Source organism: Electrophorus electricus, chromosome 1, assembly GCF_041902795.1.
Source record: "Electrophorus electricus isolate QZ-2024a chromosome 1, ASM4190279v1, whole genome shotgun sequence".
NCBI lineage: Eukaryota > Metazoa > Chordata > Actinopteri > Gymnotiformes > Gymnotidae > Electrophorus > Electrophorus electricus.
Window position 1 is genome coordinate 7,040,245 of NC_137497.1, and position 24,976 is coordinate 7,065,220.

The following is a 24,976-nucleotide window of genomic DNA, read 5'->3' on the forward strand; positions in this document are numbered from 1 at the left end:
CCATACACACAGATGAGCCCATACAAGCGTGTATGCTTCACTGTCTGGCACATTCTCGGTCATTCATTCAGATGCTCAATGCTGTGCACACACACGCTCAAATATGTGCAGCATTTTATTTATATATAAAGGACAGACTAACGCTGACCTGTAGCAAAATTCTTTCTTTCGTTGTGTAAGCATGTGCACATATTTTTCATATTACATTTCGAACCACTAGAGGGCACTGTGCACTGGGGCATGGGTCCAGGAAACAGGCCAGGTGTCTTAGGGAAAACTAGAAAGCAGGGATCTCCAGGTGTGAGAACATCTGGCTCTTATCACAGTTTCAGATGTTGCCTCTCATAACTCTGGAAATATATGTGCTGCCTTATGACTCTGTAAACGTGTATTTTAAAAGGATCCGCTTCCGTGAAGTATATAAATACCGCCTCACTAGTCAATGTTATCTTTCAGCATCGACCTTTTTTTTAAAGATTGAATACACGTTAAAAACATTATCCAAGTGAACTAGCTTAGGATAAATCGCTTTGATACCACAGATAGTTTCACCGGACACTGCACCGTGTGTGCTGTGATGATGCAGTCCGGTGTGCGCGCCGAGCCAGTGACACTCGACCCGGCGCGCTTGTTCGCTCCGGAGCCGCGAGAAATTGATTTCTTTTCTGAAGCGTTACTCTCGGGGCCGTGCCGGGCGGCAGGTGGGAATTGCTTTCGCACGTTCACACTTGTCAGGGCCTGACTGTCCCCCCCCCCCAACTGTCTCTGAGCGCCCACGGAGGACAGGACCCCGTACAATGTGTCCTTATTCATCGGGATATGAAAAGTGAAAAAACTGACCCCGGGTCAGCACTCTTGGAGCAACTCGTTCAGTAACTCTATTATAACTTTTGTTTGATGCGCTGACCCCAGATCTAGGACAGATTTATTTTTTTTTTTTTACAGGGTGAAGGAGTCTAGTGCTGGTCTACAGAATGCTAATGGGTTCCTGGGCCTGTGTTGCAGCGCTGCAAACGAGTGCTGATCTGGGATCAGTTCTTATGCCTGGTTTACAGAGGCTAGAATGAGTGAAATAAGGCTGAAACTGATCAGAAGGGCTCTGAACACCACTGCCGCTGTCAGAGGTGTTGAGCTTGTTAGGATATGAAGGACACGATATTCACTACGTTGTGCTATTTGAATTTTAACCCTGGTCGGCAACCTCCGTCAGGAAGGTCCGGGAAAAGTGATCGTTAGAACATGAAGAAAGGAATGAAATGCTGTGCAGATTATTTATTTATTTTGTCTAGATTTATTTGGTAATTCCTCATGCGTTTCCCTAAAGTCTGCATTTCATGATATACAGCAAACACTCACAACTTCAGAGCGTCACCATAAATGCCAAGCACAGACAAGCACAGTCTGCCCTTCTGGGAGTTAGATTAGCTGCTATGTTCAAATCAGCCTCGGGCTTTTGGGGGAAAAAAGCCGAGACAAGTGAAAGGCCTCTGGCATGGATTCACCTGCCGTGCGTCGCAACTACATTCTAATTTACAGTGCAGAATAAATAAAATCTAAAAAGAAAAACGGTGTCGCACTGGATAATCTCAGTATGATTATACATAAGGTCCGATAAACAGTTGCAATAAACAGCCGATTTCTTTTAAACAGTTTGCAACTTTTCACAGACCGTTGTTATGTCTAGTCATTGTTATGCCACCGCTCGACCTCGCATGTATTCAAAAGCCGAACTGTAAGGAGTTTGTTTGAGGTTTTCCGTGCAGTGCTGAGCAAACAGTTTGAAACAAACAAACAAACAAAAATCTGTGCTAAGCATTCTCGGCTGTTTTCCGTGGGCGAATCTCCTAAGACGAGCGGCGCCGGTTGCAGCTCAAGAACGTTTTCGGCTCGTCTTGTTTTACATCGCTCCCGTCTGCGGGGCCTCGTCTGCTCGTATCATTCGTCTGCTTTCCTCTCTCATTCTCACCGACGAAGAGAAACCAGAGAATATTGCGGAGCGAGACAAAATGACACTCTCTCTCGGTTCAGTGGTGCGGGGACTTTTAATGAACTATCAAAACTGCCCATCAGCTCAGGTTATTAAATAAGCTTTTCTTATGTAATATGGTCAGCAGGGAATTTTCCAGACAAGATCAATCATACAGTAAAACTATCGGTATCACATTTCCCCCATGGATATTTGACGCTCTCCATCGTTATAAATTATTCCAAAATAAGAGTCATTTAGAGTTCTTCATTTTACAATTGCGTGTAGCTGTGACTGTGAAGTCATATGTTGGCTTACCTACACACAGTACACACTCCCGCTACACACAGTGCACACACTCCCTACACACACTCCCCCTACACACAGTACACACTCTCCCCCTACACACACTCCCCCTACACACAGTGCACACACTCCCTACACACTCCCCCCTACATGCAGCACACACTCTCCCCCTACACACACTCCCCCTACACACAGTGCACACACTCCCCCTACATGTAGTACACACACTCTCCCTACACACTCCCCCTACACACTCTCCCTACACACACTCCCCCTACACACTCTCCCTACACACACTCCCCCTACACACTCCCCCTACATTTAGTGCACACACTCCCCTACACACACTCCCTCTACACACCTGCATGCTGACAGTACCGCAGTGTTCACTAGAGAATGTTCTGTGCACTTTTTGTTTCTTCATCTTTGAGTGGTTTTATTTTATTTTTTTCATTCATCTTTCATTTGTTTTTCACTGAAGAGTAGAAAGTAGAAATCGAATTTCCCATCATCTCTGTACCGTGCGAGAAGGATTAGCATCCTGTGGTCATGACTGAAAGATATGTGTGTGTGTGTGTGCGTGCGTGTGTGTGTGTGCGTGCGTGCGTGCGTGCGTGCGTGTGTGTGTTGCCACATATTTGTTTTAGTTGATTGCCATCTAGTGTTGAACAGAAAGCAGCACACCAGAAGCAGTTGGTTTAGCTTCCTGGACAGGAGACGATATGATGTGGAGCTTGTGTTCAGTGGAACGAGACAAAAAATGGAGATAAAAGGTAAACATTTTAACGACAGGAAAGTGATTTTGCGATTTAGTATGTTATTGATGATAGAGAAAGAGCCATTATGCTTAGAACCTGAAAGATAGAGTGAAACTTGTAATGTTGTAATAAAAATGTGTAATGATATAAATCTACTCCATAGTGCCTTTCGTAAATTCCCCCTGGAGGAAACGCGAGAGAGTGCCACCTTCCTGCGCAGCTGCCTGTCAGTACCGTGACAGGCAGCCAATTATTCCCTACAATCTCGCAAACTCGTGCTAGTCCGGATTCCCTCCTGCATTTGCTCCGGGTGGGCCACGGGCCCTTGGGTGGCGTGGGTGGGGTGGGGGCCGTGAACGTCAGCCCATCCGGCTACTCCGCTCCGGCTTCGCGCTTCCCCGCCACCCAGCGCAGAGGCCCGCTCATCTCCGTGACAGGAGGTGTGCCTCCGTAACGGGCATGCTCAGGAACTCCTCCGCGAACGCAAACGAGCTCCTGTCAGCTCCTAATGTCAGCCAAATGACTGTGTAGCATTTCTTGGTGACCCTCCCAACCGTATTGCAGGAGACGTCGCCTAATTTCTTATAAAAGAGGGAGCAGAGCGCCCCCGTGTGGTGCGACAGGAACCCCCCATCATGATAAAAACGTCAGCTGGCTTGAGCCCCCAGTGAGCCCGAGAGAGCAGAACGGGCGCCGCTCTCTGGGTGGGAGGGACCCTTCCCCCTGTCAATCATCACGACACTAGCCAATGGTGGATGTTCGTGTGGTTTCGTGCTTGCTGACAAAGGGCAGCTAGGGAGATACTGAGTGCGCTGGGTTGCCCTCGGTTACCGTACCGGGGGAGCGCTGGTGGGGTGAGAATTGGCATAATGACTAAAGTGGAATCAATATGGGATCAAATTAAAAAAGGAGGTATTTACTTACCCACAATGCACGTTGCTTTTATTTTTTTTGTTTTTGTTTTTTTTTACCCGATCTTATTAGAGATGTGGTTACAAAAAAACCCACCCCACTCCACCGGCCGATTGCACTCCGTCGCTGCTAATCCGGACCAGTCTGCCGTCGTGCGTGAGTCTGGGGGCGTTGGATGGACACCGATTGCGACCCTGCCGAGTAGTGAGATGGGGGTGGGGGGTGAGTGGGGAGGTCCGCCTCTGAAGGTCGTCGGCACCCTACAACTACCGAACAGAGATTTCAGAGCAACAGAACAGAACGTTATCCACCCCCCACCCCCAACCAAAGCATTCGGCCGTAATGTAGAAGTGCAGGAACACACACACACACACGCGTTGTTTGTTGGAGGCGGTAATACACACAATCCCTTCACACAGACGCGGGGAGGCCGCCTGCCTGGACACTCTCGGGCCGCTACGGGTCTCGATTATGAATCGATCAGGCGATAATTACAAAAACGGAAAAGAAGACGATTGCCGCGAGGCGCGCCGCAGGCTGGAGAGTTCTGGAATGTCTCAGCGTTCGCGACTGTGTGTCCGAGTGGAAACTACCATAGCTGCACAAAAGAGGATGTTGTGTGTGTGTGTGTGTGTGTGTGTGTGTGTGTGTGTGTGTGTGTGTGTGTGTGTGTGTGTGTGTGTGTGTGTGTGTGTGTGTGTGTGTGTGTGTGTGTGTGTGTGTGTGTGTGTTGGCTGTGAATACATGAATTATAAGCAGGACCCTCGGCTGTATCCGTGCACTGGCATTGCCGGTAGCTGTCAGGAAAATGCGCCCCCTGGATTAGGTGTGAAATTCCCTGAGAGCGGAACTCCGTCATCCGGTCCGGCGCACCTGACGGAAAGATCCGTGTTCGGACTTCGGTCGAAACGCCGGAGCTTCTCAGAAGGCGGGGGCTCCGTTAGACTCCCGTTAGCCTCTCGGTCGACTCGACGTCGGTTCGTCGTCAACTCAATTTAGGATGCGGGTCTGCGGCTTCACGGGGCACTCAGGACGCGCATCGTTTGGAGGACGTGGACGCACACCGAGGGGAGTTCGAGTTAAACGACGTTGTGATAAAACTGCGTGTCACAGAACTATTCTGTGTCACTCATGAACGTTTGAACGTTTATGTGCATTGCACCCTGGAGAACAACCTAGACCACATCTCCACACCACGTTAGGTGCGTCACGGCCGGTAAACATCCTCCAACTTGGGACACAAATTGCGTGTAGTGTTTCAACCCCCCCTATGCCCTTAGTGGTACAAACCATGAAAATATGGTAGCTTTTAATGGTATTGGTGGAACCGTTTTATTGGTAACAACCTTTAAAATTTCACATTAGCATTTTATAACGCCTCTACATCATGACTCTGTATTTGTGTGGCTCCACTCGCCCAGGGGCCCACACTGCGTCCAGAATCAAATCTGATTGGGGGACAGTGTCTCACCTTCATACCCATTAAAACCAATCCCACACCCAGAGGAGGCGGCACGAGTAGAGGTTGCTATGGGAACATGCCCTGGCTTTGAGACAGGCAGCTGTCTTGGATGGTTACCGTGTAGGGGCATGTGTGTTTGTGTGGAAGTGTGTGTGGTGGTCAGGCCATTATGAGGTAATCTGTAGGAACTGAAGCAAGATATCTACCTGTCTGTGTCTGTCTGTCTGTCTGTCTGTCTGTCTGTCTGTCTGTCTGTCTGTGTCTATCTATCTATCTATCTATCTATCTATCTATCTATCTATCTATCTATGGGTCATCCTCTCTCAGGGTCTTTTTTCTCTTTCTGACACTCACTCTTACATTGTCCATGTGCATCTGTGTCTTATTTCCGTCCTCTTCTGGTGTGTAAGTTGGACGCGTTCCGTAAAGGTGGGGGATTCGCTGTAATGCTAAGACACTGTTGCACAGAAACACCACAGGGAGGCTGTGTGAAGGGTGAGAGAGTGCCACCTGTGCACTAGTGTGATGCAACTGCGCCGTGGTCTCGGTCCAGCCACAGGCTACACACTCCACTCCCACACTCTCCCTAAACACTCCACTCCCACACTCTCCCTACACACTCCACTCCCACACTCTCCCTAAACACTCCACTCTCACACTCTCCCTAAACACTCCATTCTCACAATCTCCCTAAACACTCCATTTTCACACTCTCCCTAAACACTCCACTCCCACACTCTCCCTACACACTCCACTCCCACACTCTCCCTAAACACTCCACTCCCACACTCTCCTAAACACCTCCACTCTCACTCTCCCCTACACACTCCACTCTCACACTCTCCCTACACACTCCACCCCACACTCTCCCTACACACTCCACTCCCACACTCTCCCTACACACTCCACTCCCACTCTCCCTAAACACTCCACTCTCACACTCTCCCTACACACTCCACTCCCACACTCTCCCTAAACACTCCACTCCCACACTCTCCCTACACACTCCACTCCCACACTCTCCCTAAACACTCCACTCTCACACTCTCCCTAAACACTCCATTCTCACACTCTCCCTAAACACTCCATTCTCACACTCTCCCTAAACACTCCACTCCCACACTCTCCCTACACACTCCACTCCCACACTCTCCCTAAACACTCCACTCCCACACTCTCCCTAAACACTCCACTCTCACACTCTCCCTAAACACTCCACTCTCACACTCTCCCTAAACACTCCACTCCCACACTCTCCCTACACACTCCACTCCCACTCTCCCTAAACACTCCACTCTCACACTCTCCCTACACACTCCACTCCCACACTCTCCCTACACACTCCACTCCCACACTCTCCCTAAACACTCCACTCTCACACTCTCCCTACACACTCCACTCCCACACTCTCCCTAAACACTCCACTCTCACACTCTCCCTACACACTCCACTCCCACACTCTCCCTAAACACTCCACTCCCACACTCTCCCTACACACTCCACTCCCACACTCTCTCTACACACTCCACTCCCACACTCTCTCTACACACTCCACTCCCACACTCTCCCTAAACACTCCACTCTCACACTCTCTCTACACACTCCACTCCCACACTCTACACACTCCACTCCCACACTCTCCCTACACACACACACACTACATCCTTCATTATCTCTCCATTACCCAGCACTGTTCTTTCCCTCTTCCTTCTTCCCACACACTCTGAACGCCCCACACACTCTGAACGCCCCACACGCTAGCCAGCATGGTGCCGTCTAGGGGGACGGAGGCGGCCCTCTCTCCTGCAGAGCTTCGGTGCAGAGCAAGAAGCCAGGAGAGGAGGGGAGTTGGCAAACGCAAAACAAAAAAGTACAAAAGGGGAAAGAGAGAGAAAGAGAGGAGGCGAGGGGAGGTATGAAAGAGAGGAGGCGAGGGGAGGTATGAAAGAGAGGAGGCGAGGGGAGGTATGAAAGAGAGGAGGCGAGGGGAGGTATGAAAGAGAGGAGGCGAGGGGAGGTATGAAAGAGGCGAGGGGAGATATGAAAGAGGAGGCGAGCGGAGGTATGAAAGAGGAGGTGAGGGGAGGTATGAAGGAGGAGGCGAGGGGAGGTATGAAGGAGGAGGCGAGGGGAGGTATGAAAGGAGGAGGCGAGGGGAGATATGAAAGAGAGGAGGCGAGGGGAGGTATGAAAGGAGGAGGCGAGGGGAGGTATGAAAGGAGGAGGCGAGACGGAGGGGGGCGCGTGTGAAAGGCGGCCGCGTAGGACGCCAGCACGCGGCGTGCACAGCTCCTTCTTGCCCCTTTATCTGTGACCTCAAAGACCCAGAAAAAGAGAGAGAGAGAGAGAGAGGGGGGGGGGGGGAGAGAGAGAGAGAGAAGGGGGAGGGAGAGAGAGAGAGAGAGAGAGAGGGGGGGGAGGGAGAGAGAGAGAGAGAGGGGGGGAGAGAGAGAGAGAGAGTGTGAGAGTGATAGAGGGAGGGAGAGAGAGAGCGAGAGTGATAGAGGGAGAGAGAGAGCGAGAGTGATAGAGGGAGAGAGAGAGAGAGGGGGGGGGGGAGGGGAGTTAAAATGGTGCACGTCAGGCCAATGCTGAAGTGTGCGTTCAGAGGCGCAGCAAAGGTTCTCCTCCCAGGAGGAGAAGTCCGGTTACCCTGTGACTTTTTCTCCGCTCTCCTCGCCTCCTGCTCAGAGCCTCCGTCGTCCTGCGTCTCGTTTTCTCTCCCCTCTCTTGCCCCGTTCCCCTCCCTTCTAACCTCTTGCTATTATATTCTCTTGTCGCGCTTTCTCTGTTTCTCTCTGCTGTCTCTTGTGCTCTCCCTCCTTCCCTCTCTCTTTCTCTCCCTCTCTCTCTCTCTCTCCCTCTCTCTCTCCCTCCCTCCCTCCTTCCCTCTCCCTCCCTCCCCCTCTCTCTCTCTCCCTCCCTCTCTCTCTCCCTCCCTCTCTCCCTCTCTCTCTTTCTCACTCCCTCCCTCTCCCTTGCTCTCTCTTTTGTTTCCACTTCTTTTCCCTCTCGATTTTCGCTCCGTCTTTCTCGCGCGCAGTTCTTGGAGGCAGGACTGCTCTACATTACGGCTGCTCTCCTGTTTCTCTCTCCTTGCTCCATCTCTCTCTCTCCCTCCCTCCCTCTATCACTCTCGCTCTCTCTCTCCCTCCCTCTATCACTCTCACACTCTCTCTCTCTCTCTCTCTCTCTCTCTCCCTCCCTCCCTCTATCACTCTCGCTCTCTCTCGCCCTCTCTCCGGCTCTCACACTCTCTCTCTCTCTCTCTCTCCCTCCCTCTATCACTCTCGCTCTCTCTCTCCCTCTCTCCGGCTCTCACACTCTCTCTCTCTCTCTGTCCCTCCCTCTGTTGCTCACTCTCTCTTTCTTTTCCTCCCTCTATCACTCTCTCTCTCTCCCTCTCCCTCTCCCCTCTGAGCTGTCCCTTGCGCACGGCTCCCTTCTCTAGCGCTCCATTCTCCCACCGTGCGTTTTGGAGCGCACGCTTCCCGACACCTCTCCTCTCGCAGCGCATCTTCCTCCTCCTCCTCCTCCTCCTCCTCCTCCTCTCCAGCTGCCGCCTCCGGCGCGCGCACTCCGGATTCCCCCGCACGCTCTGGAGCTCCTACCCCGGCCCTGCGGATCCGCGGGGCGCCCCGAGGGGGGGGTTTGCACAGCGGGGCCCGGGGTCCAGGCGAAGGGCTCGACGCGGGAGGGGGGGTGGGCGGAGGGGAGGGTTGGGCTGGGGGTCGAGCAGCGTGTGCGGTCTTCCCGTCTGGATCGAGCGAGGGTCATGCTCTTTGAGTGGAGTGGGATCGAGATTTGGCCGGACGCCGATTGCACGCCGCCGCCGTCCCGATGTGGGGCCCTTTTCCGGACACCGGGAATGTCCGGCCGGGAGCGATGAACCAGCTGGACGCTCCGCGGCCTCTCAACTGGACCATCCGGAAACTGTGCCATGCCGCCTTCCTGCCTTCAGTGCGACTGCTTAAGGTACCCACGGGAGATCCGGCTAGTGGGGGGGAGGGGTGTGTGTGTGCGGGTGGGGGGGGTCAACACATGCATGGGAAAACAAACCTTCCAAACAGCCTCTTATTGGCGCGGTTGATGTTTGAACTTTATGAAAACTATGTCTCGCTAATAATGTGGCATCTCAGGGAGCTCGGTGGAGTGGCTCACTCACCGTCTCGCAGAAGTTCGAGAGAAATTAGACTGCGAGAGGAGAGGCATGCTCTACATAGCAGGGCTTTCTGATCCGGCTCAGAGGAATCCAGAGAGGAATGGAGAGGGCAGCTTGGTGTGGTCCTGGCTGGCTTTCTCCTACCTTTGTGGCTGGCGCGTCGCAGGGAGTGTTTTCTCCCGTCTGCTCGGAGAACGACTTCCCTCACGGAGTGCATCATTAGTTTAACGGGCTGTCGGGCTGATAATCGCAGCAGCCTCGCGCGCGTGTGCTGTAGTCCTCCGTGTGTTGCCACGGCACTGCTGCAGATCGATAACAAAGCAAACAAACAAACTCGTAGTATCTGTGAGAAGTAGAATGTTTTGCTTTTTTTCTGGACTTAGACATTAAACTTCGCTGGCTGTGTGTGTCTGTTTTGGGCTGGACAGTGGAGAAGCGTGCGAGTAGCGTGCCAATCAGAGTGCTGTCATGGGTCACGTGTCACGGCAGGAGAGGGCTGACCGGCAGCCAGAAGGTGACGGAGGGCGTTCTGTCAGACTGCAACCAGAACAAGCCTGCACCGTCACCTCCGCTGCTCCACACAGGGGCCCCGTCAGTTTCCGTAACGCGCGGCAGGACGGGCAGCCAGGCCCCCGCGTTTCACAGCTGACGGTCACTCGGCGTTTCATTAGGAACACTGTTCACTGGGAGGCAAAAATACCTCCAACCAGCGCAGGCCCGCTGGGAGCGAACTGTGAGAATCTGCTAAAAATAAGTGCGAGGATAAAGCAGAGATGCCGTTCGGAGGCGGCAGGTGCTCTGGAGGGCGCGTCTGAAGCGTGAATTAACAGGTCAACGCTTGTGTTCCGGGCTCGCAGAGACGGGTTTGTGCAAGTCGGGTCTAGTTGTGGGCTAAGTTTCACGGCTTGCGTTGACACTCCAAATAAAAGATTATTTATAGTGTAGACCGATCACCACAGACTGAGCTATATTGGTCTGTGCGAAGGCCTTGATTACCCGATTCGTGTTGTGCACCCTGGGAGGGGGTCAGGTCTGATTATTATGATTGAGTGCTGGATATGTGTTGCATTATATAGCATCCTGTCGCACTGTGATGCCTTGCGTTGCATTGCACTGTGTGTTTGCATCGCTGTGCTCAATGTTGCCGTGTTTTGTGTTGTCAAACGTGTTGTGGTTATGTTGGGACACGACGGAATGCTATTGGCTGCAGGAGCCTGAGCCGCAATGCTGCAGTCATGTGACCTCACCTCTGCAGCACGCAGATGGATTTTGTTCAGCCTTCCCCCCGCCCCCTGCCCCCTGGCCCCGCCCCTGGCCCCGCCCCCTGCCCTTTCTGGCTGGCCCTTGTAATTGAGTGAGGGGAAATATCGGCATTTATGATTCACTGCTGCAACAACCCCGGCGACCCCCTGCCGAACGCCCTCCGCGAGTGATCCGCGGCAGCCACTAGTCAGATCTTGGAAGGGTCCGGACCTGGGGGTGATCCCTGACTGACGACGCCATAATGAATCAATGACCTTGGGCTTATACACGTAGGTCAAGGCCCACTGCACAAAGGACAAGGTATGTGCAAGTGTGTCTTTGCAGCATTCAACCACAGAGAGCCGGTTCACAGTAACGCTTCGTACTAACGGTCAGGGAAGCCTCCTGTTTTCAGCGGCTAATTAAAGTACAAGGGAGGAAATGCACACTGGAGAGTGGAGTAGGCAACTGTGTCTATACGTGAGCAGTGGCTAATCGACTTTACTGATACGTCCATTATTTATGAGGAAATGTTGGCAATAAATCAGCCCCCCTGACAAGTTGTGTCCAAACACTTAAGCTAACACACTCGCCTCGCCTCGCCTCGGGGTTTCCTTGTCCAATGTGGCGTCGGTGATCCTCGACTCAAAACTGTAGCTATAGCAACTTGGTTATGTAGGTTGCAGGGTCTGGGTTTTGGTGGGATCGCGTGGATCTGGTGCTGATTCCCTGTATCTGTGGTTCGATTCATATCATACCCAGGTGATTTGATGCATATCATACCCAGGTGATTTGATTCATATCATACCCAGGTGATTCAATTCATAATATATACAGGTGATTCGAGTCATATCATACACAGGGGCTTTTGATTCACATTATATCCAGGTGATTTGATTCATATCATACCCAGGTGACTCGATTCACACTGTACCCAGCTGCTCCTGAGATAAGAGTGTGAGTTCTCAGGGCACAAGACAGATTTCCACCAGATGGTCTGAAATTAAACGTTTTTATTGCAACTTTTGTATTTGTTTGTTGTGTGTGTGTGTATGAGTGTGTGTGTGTGTGTGTGTGTGGCAGGCTGGTATGTGTGATTATTGTGTTCTCTTAACTAGCAGCAGTCTGTCAGTTCAATGATAATTGAGATGAATGAGATACAAGAACATTGCTGGTTGCAACCCTTGGGAAGAAGAAAAGAAAGAGAGGGAGAGAGAGAGATGGAAGCTGGAGCCTAATGTCCACACGCACACTCTTCGATTGCATGCTGCATTGTGCACACGTGCACAGAGCGCATACGGCGCCCTGCGCTTAAACACTGGAACGCTCGCGTCGTGCTGCGCGAGGCCACTTTCGCACACTCCCTGGCATCAGGCGTGGCGTGCATCACTTTGGTTCTACTTTGGCCTCTTGCGTTGGAGGCCCGCGAAGCTCCGAGCTGTGTAAGTGTGTGGGGGAGGGGGGCCGCGTTAGCTGTGAACGCAGGGTTTGTTGCTGGTGCTTTTTAACGCGTCTTCACAGCTGGGGAGTCTGTCGAGGTGTTCACTCCAACCTTGATTTGTGTGTTTGTGTGTGTGTGTGAGTGTGTGAGAGAGAGAGAGAGAGAGAGAGAGAGAGAGAGAGAGAGAGAGAGAGAGAGAGAGAGAGAGAGAGAGAGAGAGAGAGGAGAGTATACACACATATGTATATACTGCAAATCTAGTAAGAAATGTGCAGAGACGAAGAAGACAGACTCGATTTATCACTCATCATGGTGTTTGTTTTAGTCCATGTTGACAGTTTACTATTTACATATTCTGGGCACCAGCGTTGGGCATATTTCGTCATGGCGTGTTCTGACATGTGGCATTCTCAGAACAGAAAAAAATACTGCTGCATTTAACTGCTGTAGGGGACAGTCTGATTTAGGGGCGCAGTTGGCATTCCAGAACGGTGTTCACGGCGACCCGAGCCCCCGTCGTATCGCTGCACGTGTTCCCTTGGCGTTTGGCGGTGCTCCCTTAAATTTCATTGGAATTTCTCAACAATAAGGAATGCCGCAGGGATCATCGGTTATTGAAATTCCCAGTTAGAAATTCCCCTTTGGAACGCCGGCCAACTCGAGAGGTCACGTGCCGAAGATGATGAAACGGTCCTCGAAGTCTGAGACGTTAACGTGCGGCCGTTCTTTACACCACAATCCCCTCTCACTACATCGGAAATCCACAAAAATCAGGCACCCTGATGTTACACTGGGAACACCACCGCAATCATTCATTCCGACATTCCCATTGCCCATTCTTCTTTTCTTTTTCCGCCCGCGCACCCACCCTGCATCGAAATGTCCCTCTCTTCTTCCGTTTCTTTAACACTCTTCCGTTCATGCACCTCGCATTTTGTGTGGTCGGTTGTTTCCTCATCGAACGCGCGCCGTCGGGCGAGCCTGCGTTTTCCGTCCCTGCCGTCTTCCTCCAGGTGCTTGTGTTTGCCGTTTTAATCGACGAGCGAATCCTGCGGCGCATATGAGATTGCGATTAGGCCATTAGTTCGTTAACAAGCGACATCTGCGCAAAGGCTCGTGCCAAGGCCCTCTCGCGCTCGCTCGCATCCGACGCGATTACGTTTTCACTTAATTACTTATTTCGCTGTGCGCCAGTTCGCCGTGAAACTAAAGTGGGCCCCTCACTTACATTAGACCTTTGTCACCTTCAAAAAGCACGCATTACTCCGCCTTATTCGCTAAGTAACCTTAAAAGAGATTGTGAAAGATGTTTGGCTTTGCATTATCAACTGGGAAGAGACCAGCGCCAGCGCTTTGCTCGAGTGATCTCCCTTTTTAAAATGGGAGCGCTTCTCTCACAGGAGAGCGCCACGTTCGCATCTGGGCGGACGATTCCAGGACAGGCTCTCAAATTGTAACTACAGTACTCCAGTGTAACTGTCACTGTAGTGATATTTATAGTGATCAGTCGCACGTCTATAATGCGAATGCGGGAAGGCCATGAGGTAGCCAAGGGTGTTATCGTTGCTAGTGGTGCTTTACGGATTAGAAAAGCAGGGTGCATTTGGTGGTGAACTCAGCGGGTGATGTGTTAACATTCGCTCTGCCTTACGACCTGTAATGGGTTAACACTTTGAACATGTGGATCGAAAAAGCTATGCTCTTAAAGTATGGCGTGAGTAATGCACGGGGAAGAACAGACCGCAGTAACGATAAACTGAAAGCAAATATACCGCTTCAAAGAAGCCCTGTAACGGCTGTATACACAAGTAGACTGCTGTGGGAATTAAATTGATGGCAACTATGCTTCTCTTTATATATCTCCATATAGATTAGATTGCCTCAGTCTAATCTATACAGAGAGATTGGAATCTCTAAAAGATACTGAAGTGCCATTACATAAAGGCTGCTGGATTTGATCTTAGTGTCGGATGGTTGACCTTGACTGAATAGTTATTTTTTTTAATTACCATTTATTTTACCAGGAAAGAAAAGTCTCTTGTTGTGGGGGTGGGGGGGGGGGGGGGGTTCTGGCCAAGATAGTAGTGGCACATGACGATCAATCTCTATACATACGCATAAAACACCAGTTTATGTGATTAGTTTGTTGCTGAATATCTTTAAATGAATTCGGTGGACAAAGTTCCTGTTTCAGTACCCGTGCTAGAAAGTAGACTAAGGCAGAAAGATTTTTGTTTCTTTAAAAAGAAAATAACATCCGTGCTGTTCCTTTGACAGAGAAACTGTACTCGTGTTAAATTATAGTTACTTGGCCTGTTATGGCAAATAGAATCGCCAATAGTAGAGGTAGATTTTAAAACATGATTACGTTATAAGAAGTACACATTTTGAAAAAGAGTGTTTTAAAAATGTTACTTTTATTTCAGGTTTACAGCACACTTGTGATGTTTGGGGTTTTCAGTACTTATTCAGAAATCTGGGCTCCATGACCCTGAATCTCAAACTGAAGACGCACAAGCCGTGATTGAGATTATATAACCCTTTTAATGTCATGCTGTGTGGATAGATTTCCTTTTTATCCATCATCTCTAAGAACAACATGAGATGTTCCGGCGTCCTGAAAAGGTCCAAGGACTACTTTTGTCTTTGATCACAGAGGGCCTGCAAACCACGCGGACCCAGGAAATGAGCAACGGTACCTGTTTTTCACCTCTCACTTGTATCCTAACATTTCCTCAGCCAGCTGAGACCGTCTGTTCTGGCATGTGCCAAGACATAGACAACCGTGCAGCTTGATGTTTCTGTGAAAGACCGATGAAAGCATTCACCTCCTTTCGCTTCGGGCACGCATTTGTTCACGGCTTAAAATATCAAATCACATTAATTAATCAGTAATAAAAAAAAAATACTCCCCTGTTACGCAAGCAAAATTGGATTTAAGCAAGGTTAGCTAAACACTTGTCATTACCTCATTCTAATTTCAGAAGTGATCAGGTGTGTAGAATAGACATTTATGGCTCATGGTCTGGCACGACTGCATCGAGCCCTAAATGAACCCTAAATGTTTTACATGCACGGAAATGACCCCACAAGCGTTGCAGGGGCCATTTTACGGCGAAGAACAAGCATCTGTAGCTACTCGGCTTCTCCGGTCACTTCCATCTGCCAATTCTGTCAGTTGTCATAGCGTTAAGGACGTGACCCACCAGAAACGATAAGGTGAGCGTTCGTTTGCTTTCCTTTCTCTACAGGCTCACCTAGACAGCTTGTTTCAAAGTACATTTGCGACTGGGATCTAAATCCTTACTGCTAGAAAAGCCAGCCTAAAAAAAATAAAATCGCCAAGCAGGAGTAGGGCGAGATTTGAAATGGTGCAGCGATTCCCTTCTGCCAAGATTAAACATGTCATTTCCCCTGAGCACCGAGCACGCCAAAGAGCGACAGTGTAGAAGTGACGGGGGAAAGTCAGGCCGAAACCAGCACGACAACGGCGTACGTTTTCACGAGTCTCTCTTAAATGTTAGTGTGCACAAAGTGCAAATAAGTGCGTCATCGTTCACAGTGAGTTTTGCTTTAAAAGATGCAAGTGTAGCAAATGTGGATTTCCCGATTCGGAATCCGTTTACGAACAAACAAGTTCATAGACGGTTCCCGCCAACCATTAAATAGCCCACGTTTGCAATTCATAAATAAAGATGTCTTGCAAACAAGTTCTAAACTTTAAACAATTCACTGAATCGTGTTACTTTATTCCAAATCGGTGCAAGCCTTAAATAAATATGTTTAAACTCAAGAGTACAAAAAGTCGCTAAAACGGCACAGCCAGTCTTCTGGCAGCATACAGGGGGACACGTTGCCTTCTCCTCTGCCGGGGACCGTTTGCTACCTCACACACGGGTCACACATCCGCCCCGAACAACCACACCACCCAGCGCACGAGAGGCATCCAGCTCGTCAAGGCACTGAAACGGAACCACACTAAGGGCCCCCGATATAAAAGGAAACAGAAAGCAAAAAAAGCAAAGGGTTTGAATAATAAACGGGATTTGTCTCATTGCTTGTTTTAATATACCACTCAGTTGAAAAGAAGAACAGATTCGCTCATCACCTTGGCTGAAGAGCAGTAGGACAGCTTTATCCAGGCGATGGGACGTAAGAGCTGTGTAGCCACAACACCCTCGGCAGGGGCGCCACACACTCAAACAAAGGTGAAATTACTGCCTATAAAACACTTTTACACCAAAGCCGTTTTACCGAGTCTCATAAATCAAAACACATCAATCAAAACTGCAGTCAATACACTAGTGAAAAACAGCATAACTCTAATGTATGAAAACAGCCAAGACCTTCATAAAAGACACAAACGCAACACTTCAGTAAAATCAAGCAATCCGTTTAGCTCAAACCACTCTTATACACACTTCACCAGCCTAAAAAGAGGAATGCACAAGGAACTGTCATCCTATCGGGCTACGAACAGGTTTTAAAAACCAAAAACACATCACAAATTACACACCTGTAACTAATTACTGAGAGAGCTACAGTATGCGAGAAGGGACACTCCCTCCCAGCTGTGAATTATATGTGTCCTCCCTGATACACTTTAAAAAAAAAGAGATTTTCTGTGATTTTAAATACTGACAATAAATTACAGCGTCTGCTGTTATCATAAAGCCGGGAAATGAATCGGCGGTTATGCCATAATGCCTTCCTCGTCTGCTTCGGTTGCCTTAAAAGAGAGTGGCACGACTTATTATCAAGTCAGAACAGGCTCCAGCAGACCGTTGTGGTTTTTAATGGAAGCGGTGCGTTTTACAACCTCGGGAGAGCGGGGCGGTGGGAGATTGCTCTTCCTTCCACATGCTAAATGGAGGATTTCGAATTAGCTGCCCCTCTTTGGCAAATGGTGCAGAAATGGATGGACCTTTGAAGTTGAACCGTAAGTCCCTTTCTCGCGTGAATGCCGAGTCTGTTCAATGCGGCAGATAGCCGTGTCAGACAAGTCCTCAGCGGGACGCTCAGAGACAGAGGAAATCCCTGTTTCTCTCTCTGTCTCTCTCTCTCTCTCTCTCTCTCTCTCTCTCTCTCTTACCACCCAGACTACTTTTCTTTGGCGAATGGTCTACTGGTTGTCAGGGTGTGGATCAGATCTTCAGATTAGACACAGGGCAGATCGGAGGTGACTGTGGGTGTGTGGGGTTCCTATTCATACTGTATGAATTGTGTGTCGAGGTTAAATGCGGAGTGTGTGTGGATAATTAGAGTGACCAGGGGTGAAACTCCTGCTATAGCAGGCCTGACGCTTCTGCTCCCAATTCTCATAACATCTGTTCACGTGTGTGTGTGTGTGTGTGTGTGTGTGTGTGTGTGTGTGTGTGTGTGTGTGTGTGTGTATGTGTAATGGATATTGTTCTGTGCACCAGCTCTCTCGCTTCTTCAGACAGATCTGTTCTTGAGAGCCCCACACTCTGCTCTGACACACCCCTCCTCCTTTAGTAGCCCCTCCCACTGCTCTGACACACCCCTCCTCCTTTAGTAGCCCCTCCCACTGCTCTGACACACCCCTCCTCCTTTAGTAGCCCCTCCCACTGCTCTGACACACCCCTCCTCCTTTAGTAGCCACTCCCACTGCTCTGACACACCCCTCCTCCTTTAGTAGCCCCTCCCACTGCTCTGACACACCCCTCCTCCTTTAGTAGCCCCTCCCACTGCTCTGACACACCCCTCCTCCCTTTTCTCTCCAGCATTACACACTCCAGCCATCTTGGCTTCTACTGGGGTGTCTGGTCTTTACTCTTCACTTGACGTGACTATGATTGGTCACTTTACTAATACTTTGTTAGAAATACGGAGAGATGCACATTAATGTTCACTCACCACTCTCATGGACCGCTTACACCTATACGTCCAGTTCTCTTGTGCAGTGTGTCCAGATGATGCTGTCATCAGGACGTCAAGACCACACGTTGACCCCAGCAGCCTGAAAGCGGTGACTTATGAGACCACACACACACACACACACACACACACACACACACACACACACACTCCCTCCCTTCACCCTCTCTCTGCCTCGTCGTCCATTCATATGCGCCGCACATAATACATCGGACCACATCACCTCTGGCCCCTAAACTCCCCATGTGTTACCCACGTGAGCTCTTAGCACTGGAGCCATCACACTCCCACACCTGTCCTTACATCACCATCCTCTCAGGGGGCTTCACCAACCCCCCTTCCTGCCGCTCTGGGGTAAGAGAACATCAGGTGGGAAGCTGGGAATTGGCGAGGAAGCCCTCGGCGGAGGAGGACGGCCTGAGAATCCAGCTGAGCAGCTCCTGCTGCTTCCTGCCTGTTCATTGAACCCTGGGGAAGGGCTGTACGATGACCTGTGACCCGTGATTGGCCAATGGCAGTATTTTTCCCCGTCAGTCAGAGGTACCGGGTCCTCTTGGATCTCCGGCACAGGGCCACTTCCAATATGCAAATGTGCACAAGTAAGATGTATGGAGGCATGACACTCGTGTGTGTGTGTGTGAGAGATGGTGCTTCACAGATCTCTGGCGCTGTTCTCCAAACAGTTTTGTGGTTTCTCCTGCCTTATTTGTAAACTACAAATTTGGATATGGGAAGCTGGTCCTGGAACAGTTTTATGAGAAGGCGAATTCCATAGACCATAGAATATCTGGTGTTGGCAGCAGAACAGTTCAACCCGAGCTTATGAAGCAGGAGTTACAAAGAGGTAACGTTTTGCAGAAATTGTTTTTGAGCAGTCTAACCATTGCAAGGAAACCCATGGCTGTAGCCTGGGTCTTAATTCTTTAGAGCCGTACAGAGCTGTTCAGAGCTGTTCGCAGCTGTTCATGCAAGTCCTGTTGTTTAAACGCTTTCCCATTTGGAACTTCGAGCCTGTATCGCACACTTGCAGAAATAAATCTAGTCGTATTCTAAACGTGGTCCAAACTAACTGTTGGGTGGTTTAATCTCATGCAAGTCACACTGAAGGCCACGTGACCTCTTTAAGGCCGCGTGTGTACTAAGATCCATGGTGTTAAAACGCCTGCCTCTGTAGAGGGGTCAACCTGTAGGTGTAAACACTGAAGCGTCCACACATAGAAGCTTCAGTTTGCCATTACTGGTTGTTTATTTTTTAGTGCCAGGCTAATTTAGGCTGTGCAGTCCATTTTTGTGTTTGCTTGAGTGGGTGCTATGCTGGTGGTCTGTGTGTGTGTGTGTGTGTGTTATGGTGAGCTCCAAGTCTCTGGCACAATGTCTCTTCGGCTAATCCGCTCTCACTGCGGTAACCTAATGCTCCACATCCTGTCACACACACACACACACACACACACACAGAAGCTGTTGCTGGGCTGGACCGATCACATGGGGTGGTGGGGGTGGTGGAGAGGAGCAGTGATAGAGAGAGGGTTTCACGATAAGGGGAGAGAGGGGGAGGAGAGGAGGAGAGGAGGAGAGGAGAGGAGGAGGGGAGGGGGAGGAGGAGAGGAGGAGAGGAGAGGAGGAGGGGAGGGGGAAGCGTGTTGGAGAGGAACCAGGGGAGGTGAGCCGCAGAGACCCCCACCCCCTCACCTCCACCTGCACCTCCACCCCCGAGAGCTACTTGTCAGCTCAGGCAGCCCGGGCCGCAGGACCGACGTGCCGCCTCCCGCTTCCGTGCGACCGCAGGGCCCTCTCCTCTTAACCTCGGTCGTCGTCTCGTCTCGTGAATAATTCTTCCGCCTGTTTGAGCTTCATCTTTTTCTATGTGGCTACGTTGCCCGCCACATGGCTGCGTTTCTTTACGCCGGCCTTGCCATGATGTTTAACGAAGAGTGCGCTGCAGAAATCGGATCGGACTGAACCGGCCCGTTCGGTGTGGCAGGGGAGATCTTGATGGTGAAATGGTTTTATGGTTTCATAAGAAGGGGATGTTCTCCCCTAAACACATTACGGCAGTCCAGAATACTGCATTGCAGTAGCTGGAAAACTGCAGACAGCTGTCAGGTGACACTGTCAGGTGTCACTCCTACTAATATATTTGAATATATATATATATATATATATATATATATATATATATATATATATATATATATATATATATATATATATATATATACACACACACACACACATACACACACACTTTAAAGCCAAAAATGCAGGTCTGAGATCATCTCCCCCCGTCCATTGAATAATTTATTAGGATGTGAAAGACAAACACTGATTCCAGATCAGTGTGAGAGGTTTTGCTGTGTGTGATACCTGGGATGTCTGAAAGCCTCTGAAAATGGTCAGCCTGACCCAGGGTTCCTCAGCTCCGCGTGGCCCCGCGGTCCAGCATCCTCAGTCATTGCACCGGCGATGAGAATATCAACGATCATCTGAAACTCGAAACTATTCCTTCAGACGGAGACGTGACCTTCTGGGTGGCTCGATCATCAGAAGAAGGCGATCGGGAGTTCCTCACGGTAAAACCGTATAAAACTAAGCGCGTTCTCCGTCGCACCGATTCATACCAAAGCCAGACAGACGCGCCGAGCACGGACGGGCGACGCCACGGATGTCGTTGCGAGGAGCCGGCCGCAGGATTACGAGAAGGTCACGGCGACTGACACCCACACTTCTATCCCATCAAGCCTGGTAATGAAACTCTGCTCCAATCTCCCACGTGGGGCTCTGGACGCGACCATGTGTGCAACTGCAATTTGGCGTGACGTCGGAGACAGAGAAAATCTCCTGTACGGAGCAAGAGATTGTCTGTCATCTCATTTGGGTGGCCGTTGGGGGGGGATGGGGAGATGGTTTCATTTAATTGAAAACGCCGACATAAAGCCACACAGGCCCAATTACGTGTGGGCACAGCACAGAGGAAACGCCCACTTGAGGCACACCAATCATGCGTTTCTGCTGTGGGAAAACCAGGATGATTGGGGATCACATATCCAGAACGGAATATCGTCCCAAAACTTACTGCAGCAGTGGTGACAAAAAAGAATCACTGGAAATCCTCATCATCTGTGAGTCCAGACGGGAGTCCAGACTCGGCGGGGGCCGTTTTTTTGGTCGGGCCACGATACTGCGATCCCTCGCCATTTTCAATTCACTGTGTGTGTGTGCTAGGGCCGGGGGGTGGGTTGTTTTATTGCAGCGCGGTTCTTTGCCCCCTTGGCGAGCACTGACCGGTGATGGCGGAGGACAGACCCAAGCCCGGTGGGGCGGGACGGTGCCCGAGCCGCATCCCCCGATCGGATCACGGCCGGTGAAAGGGTCCGTGTTTTACCCGAGCGTGGGCTGGCCGGGTGACCACCTGCTGATGGGAGTGAAACTATGAGAGTGCATGTGAAATATTATATTACACACAATAATATGTAACATCGCATCAAAACTGTCCTCATTCTGTGCCCAGTGTGCATGTATTTTCCATTATGTAGGGATAGAGTATCAGTATTTTGTTACACATTCTAGTTACATTGTAAGCATGGTGAATATAAAATGCAGCCACCAATTAAAATACCATAAACTGCTCCGGGTGTGCTAGGATTCCGGATCCTGTTAGAAATTAGAGTGTTATTTTCCTATTTTAGCATGTCAGTAGTCATGATTCCTTAGGCTAGAACGACCTGATTGGTCTTTAAGCATCTCTGCCTCTGACAGTTCATTATTGGCCTATCAAGTGACAGCATGACAGTCTAATCTCAGCCAATCAGGAAAGCCACTGATTCATGTCCGGCGGGCAGAGAAAAGTCGATGGACGAGTGTTCACTTATCTGTCAGCCTTCATGCCAGCAGCTCAATGTTTCGATACAGTTTAATGTGTGTTCATTCCTTCCTTGCTTAAAAAAAAACATTTAAACATCCGAAAAGTCTCATTAGATGGTCTGATCTCTGCATCCGAGAAGATTCGGGGTTTCAGAATCGAGTGAAAGGTACCCCGGCCGAGCTGCTGTGAGCCGTGATCATTTAACTATCTTTGACTGAGTTTTAAGAGTACTTCAGCCAAACCCTCCGGTGTTATCAACTGTTGCGTAATGTTTTTGTGCGGTAACTCGGGTGAAATGGCATTGCTTTGCTTATTAGGAAGGAAGCCTTGTATAGCCAGGCTGTATAGCAGAGGAAAATTTTATAGTTTCTTTTAGGGGTGGGCAATATAATGAAAAAGTTATATTGCGATACATGAAGACATTTTCACGATACATGACACATGCTGTGGTATTTATTTATTTTTACGCTGTTAACAAGGACCGTTCAATGCTCTGATGAAACAGTGGTGTCCTATTTAAGGCAGGGAAAAATGTGTTTTTACTCTGTGTTGACATAAATAAAGGATTTAAGAAAAAATGGGATGAAAAAGACCCGTGGCACCACTGACGGTTCATTTTGTGATTTTCAGGACAACCCTTCAGGAATCAAGCAGCTAGTCGGGGTTTGGAAAACGATATGACATAATTCTTCACAGTAGCAGATACTTGTCTTACTTGTATTTTAAATGGATCCTGGGAAAATATCTGATCTACTACTGCTTAACCTTGTTGCCCTTTTATTCAATTTCTGCATGCTTCCCCTTGGCCAAACCCTACAAGACGATCCAACGTCTTAGCGCGGTTATGCAGAGTCTGTGGGCAACGTTACGCCAACGTTACGCCATTACGCCAACGTTACGCCACTTCTTCTAGACGCGAGCCCTTGAGAAGCTCCTCTGTGCCTCTATTTCTAGCATGGTTGATTACAGTCCCACTGCCGGACTCCAAAAGAAGACCGAGAAAAGAAGAATTCAGAGGATCCAAAACGCAGCGGCCAAAGTTCTCGCTAGGAAAAAAAAAAAAACAGAACACATCGCCGCGATTCATAAATCCTTCAAAGGGCTTCCGACATGTTACTGCCTTCGAGGTACTATTACTCATCTATAAATTGTTAGATGTTCTAAAACGTCAGGGTGCCCGCTCGAGTGGTAAAAATCCAAGCAGTTCTCGTAGGTCTCAATGATTTCGTCGGTTAATCATGCCTGAGGTCAACATTACACACGGAGAAGCAACATTTGGCTTCTGGGCCGCTCTTAAAAGGAACCGGCTGTCAGAAAACTGGCCACGCCCCTGCCAGTCCACAGGTGCCCTGTCCACACCTGTGGACTATTATCACAAACTCTTTTGAAGCCGTAAAACAAACCCACCTCTTTGGGAAGTCTCTCAAGCTGCTGCTGAATTTCTAAGCCTTTCCCCTGTTTGCAGGAATCATCACAATTTGCTGGATTTGATTGTTCTCTTAAACACAATACATTTGGTGTGTGTGTGTGGGGGGGGGGGGGTCAGTATTGGGAAGATGTCTTTTCTTCTCCCAGGGGCTTCTCCTAAGGACTGACAGTTGAAGCTTCACCCCCCCCCGGGGCGGCGTGCGGCTAGCATTCCAGTGGCGTAATGCATTAGCTACATTCGGCTATGAGAGGATGTTTCAATTAATCCCCAGGCCTGAGTGGACAGTGGCCATCACCAAGGAAACGGTGGATGGCTCAGAGATGAGGAGCTGTCGATTTTAATCTTATGCGAGGCCGCGTCCGTGGAAGGAGCGCCGGCCGAGGTTCTGGAGGAATTGCGCGGGGCCTGTGCGGAATCTCACGCTTCAGGCGGAGTAAAACAAAAGAGCAAGGATTTAAGAATTTTCGTTGCCTCGGCCATCTGTGGCAGCAGCAAATATCCAGAGATCCTGCCATGCTCCTTCTCTCCGTCTCGTTAAAGGAAGATAACGTTTAAGCGTATCACCGAAATGCGTCCCTCGTTAGACTGGAGGAACCACCCGAGAAATGATGGTGCTGCTGAATTAATGAACTCGCTGTCATCCTTAAGGTGCAGTGCTCAGAGACGAGATGATAGCTCTGCTGATTTGACATGGACTGCCGAGGTTAGACATGCCGTGCCTCCAAAGGGTTTAACCAAATCAGTGACATAAACAGGTGTGTAAGATATGGGTTTTCTTTGCACATTCACCGGTACATTACACTGATGACATTTAGCTGATGTTCACTTTTATCCAAAGCAAGTTACAATTGTGACTGAATACAACTTGAGCAATTGAGGGTTAAGGGTCTTGCTCAGGGGCCCCAACAGTGCCTGTAATTACAGTAAGTGATGTGCTCTTCACTGAAAGCTTGGCAAGCCAAACAAGAAGGTTTATATGCTCTTAATCCCCAACAGTGACACGCTCCCTGTTCTGCTGGCTCAGTTCCTTATTCTCTGGGCAAGGAACGTTTGGTTTTGAGTGTTTAAGTCATTTAAGACCCACAGAGACAGAGACTGTGTTCTGAACTTTGAGGAGGACTGACTCTTCCTCACTGTCAGCATGCCTGACAGACGTGTTCCCTCGTCCAAGGAAAATGATTTATTTTTTTCTGTCAGCGTCCTACTTCTTAACAGATGGGTGCAGTGTGTTGTCTAGATCTATGGTAATGGACGTTCCTTGTTGTGTCAAGTTGCAATCACACAGGAAAACATTGGAAGACAGAGTAACGGCGAGTATTTTTGGAACGGACCGATCGAGCACATCAGAAAATGCGAGGCAGCGGCTGTTTTCCCGCAAAACGACGGCACAAACGTGCGAAGTCTTCATTGGGAAAGTGCTCCGTTGAGGAACGAAACAGCATCGGTTCAGCTATGGTTTCGCACCTGGACGTCAGCATGGCAACGGGCAAGACTGGAACAGGTTGCTCGGTGGCACCTTGGCGGACTTTACGTTACCC

The 24,976-nt window shown here is 49.6% G+C and overlaps 1 protein-coding gene across 7 annotated transcripts in view; it reads left to right on the plus strand.

Annotated features, from left to right (window-relative positions):
- Positions 1-24,976, plus strand: part of trpm3 (transient receptor potential cation channel, subfamily M, member 3) — a 101,815-nt gene that overhangs the window by 13,420 nt on the left and 63,419 nt on the right. Inside the window, exon 1 of one of the 7 annotated variants that reach the window (XM_035526094.2) lies at positions 8,482-9,379. The exons of 5 other annotated variants lie outside the window; for them this stretch is intronic. In XM_035526094.2, coding sequence (XP_035381987.2) covers positions 9,245-9,379 — 135 coding nt within the window. In that variant the 5' untranslated portion in view covers positions 8,482-9,244. Of the gene's footprint in view, positions 1-8,481; positions 9,380-24,976 lie in introns of those variants that run through there. One more of the 7 variants, XM_081710605.1, reaches the window with a different exon arrangement.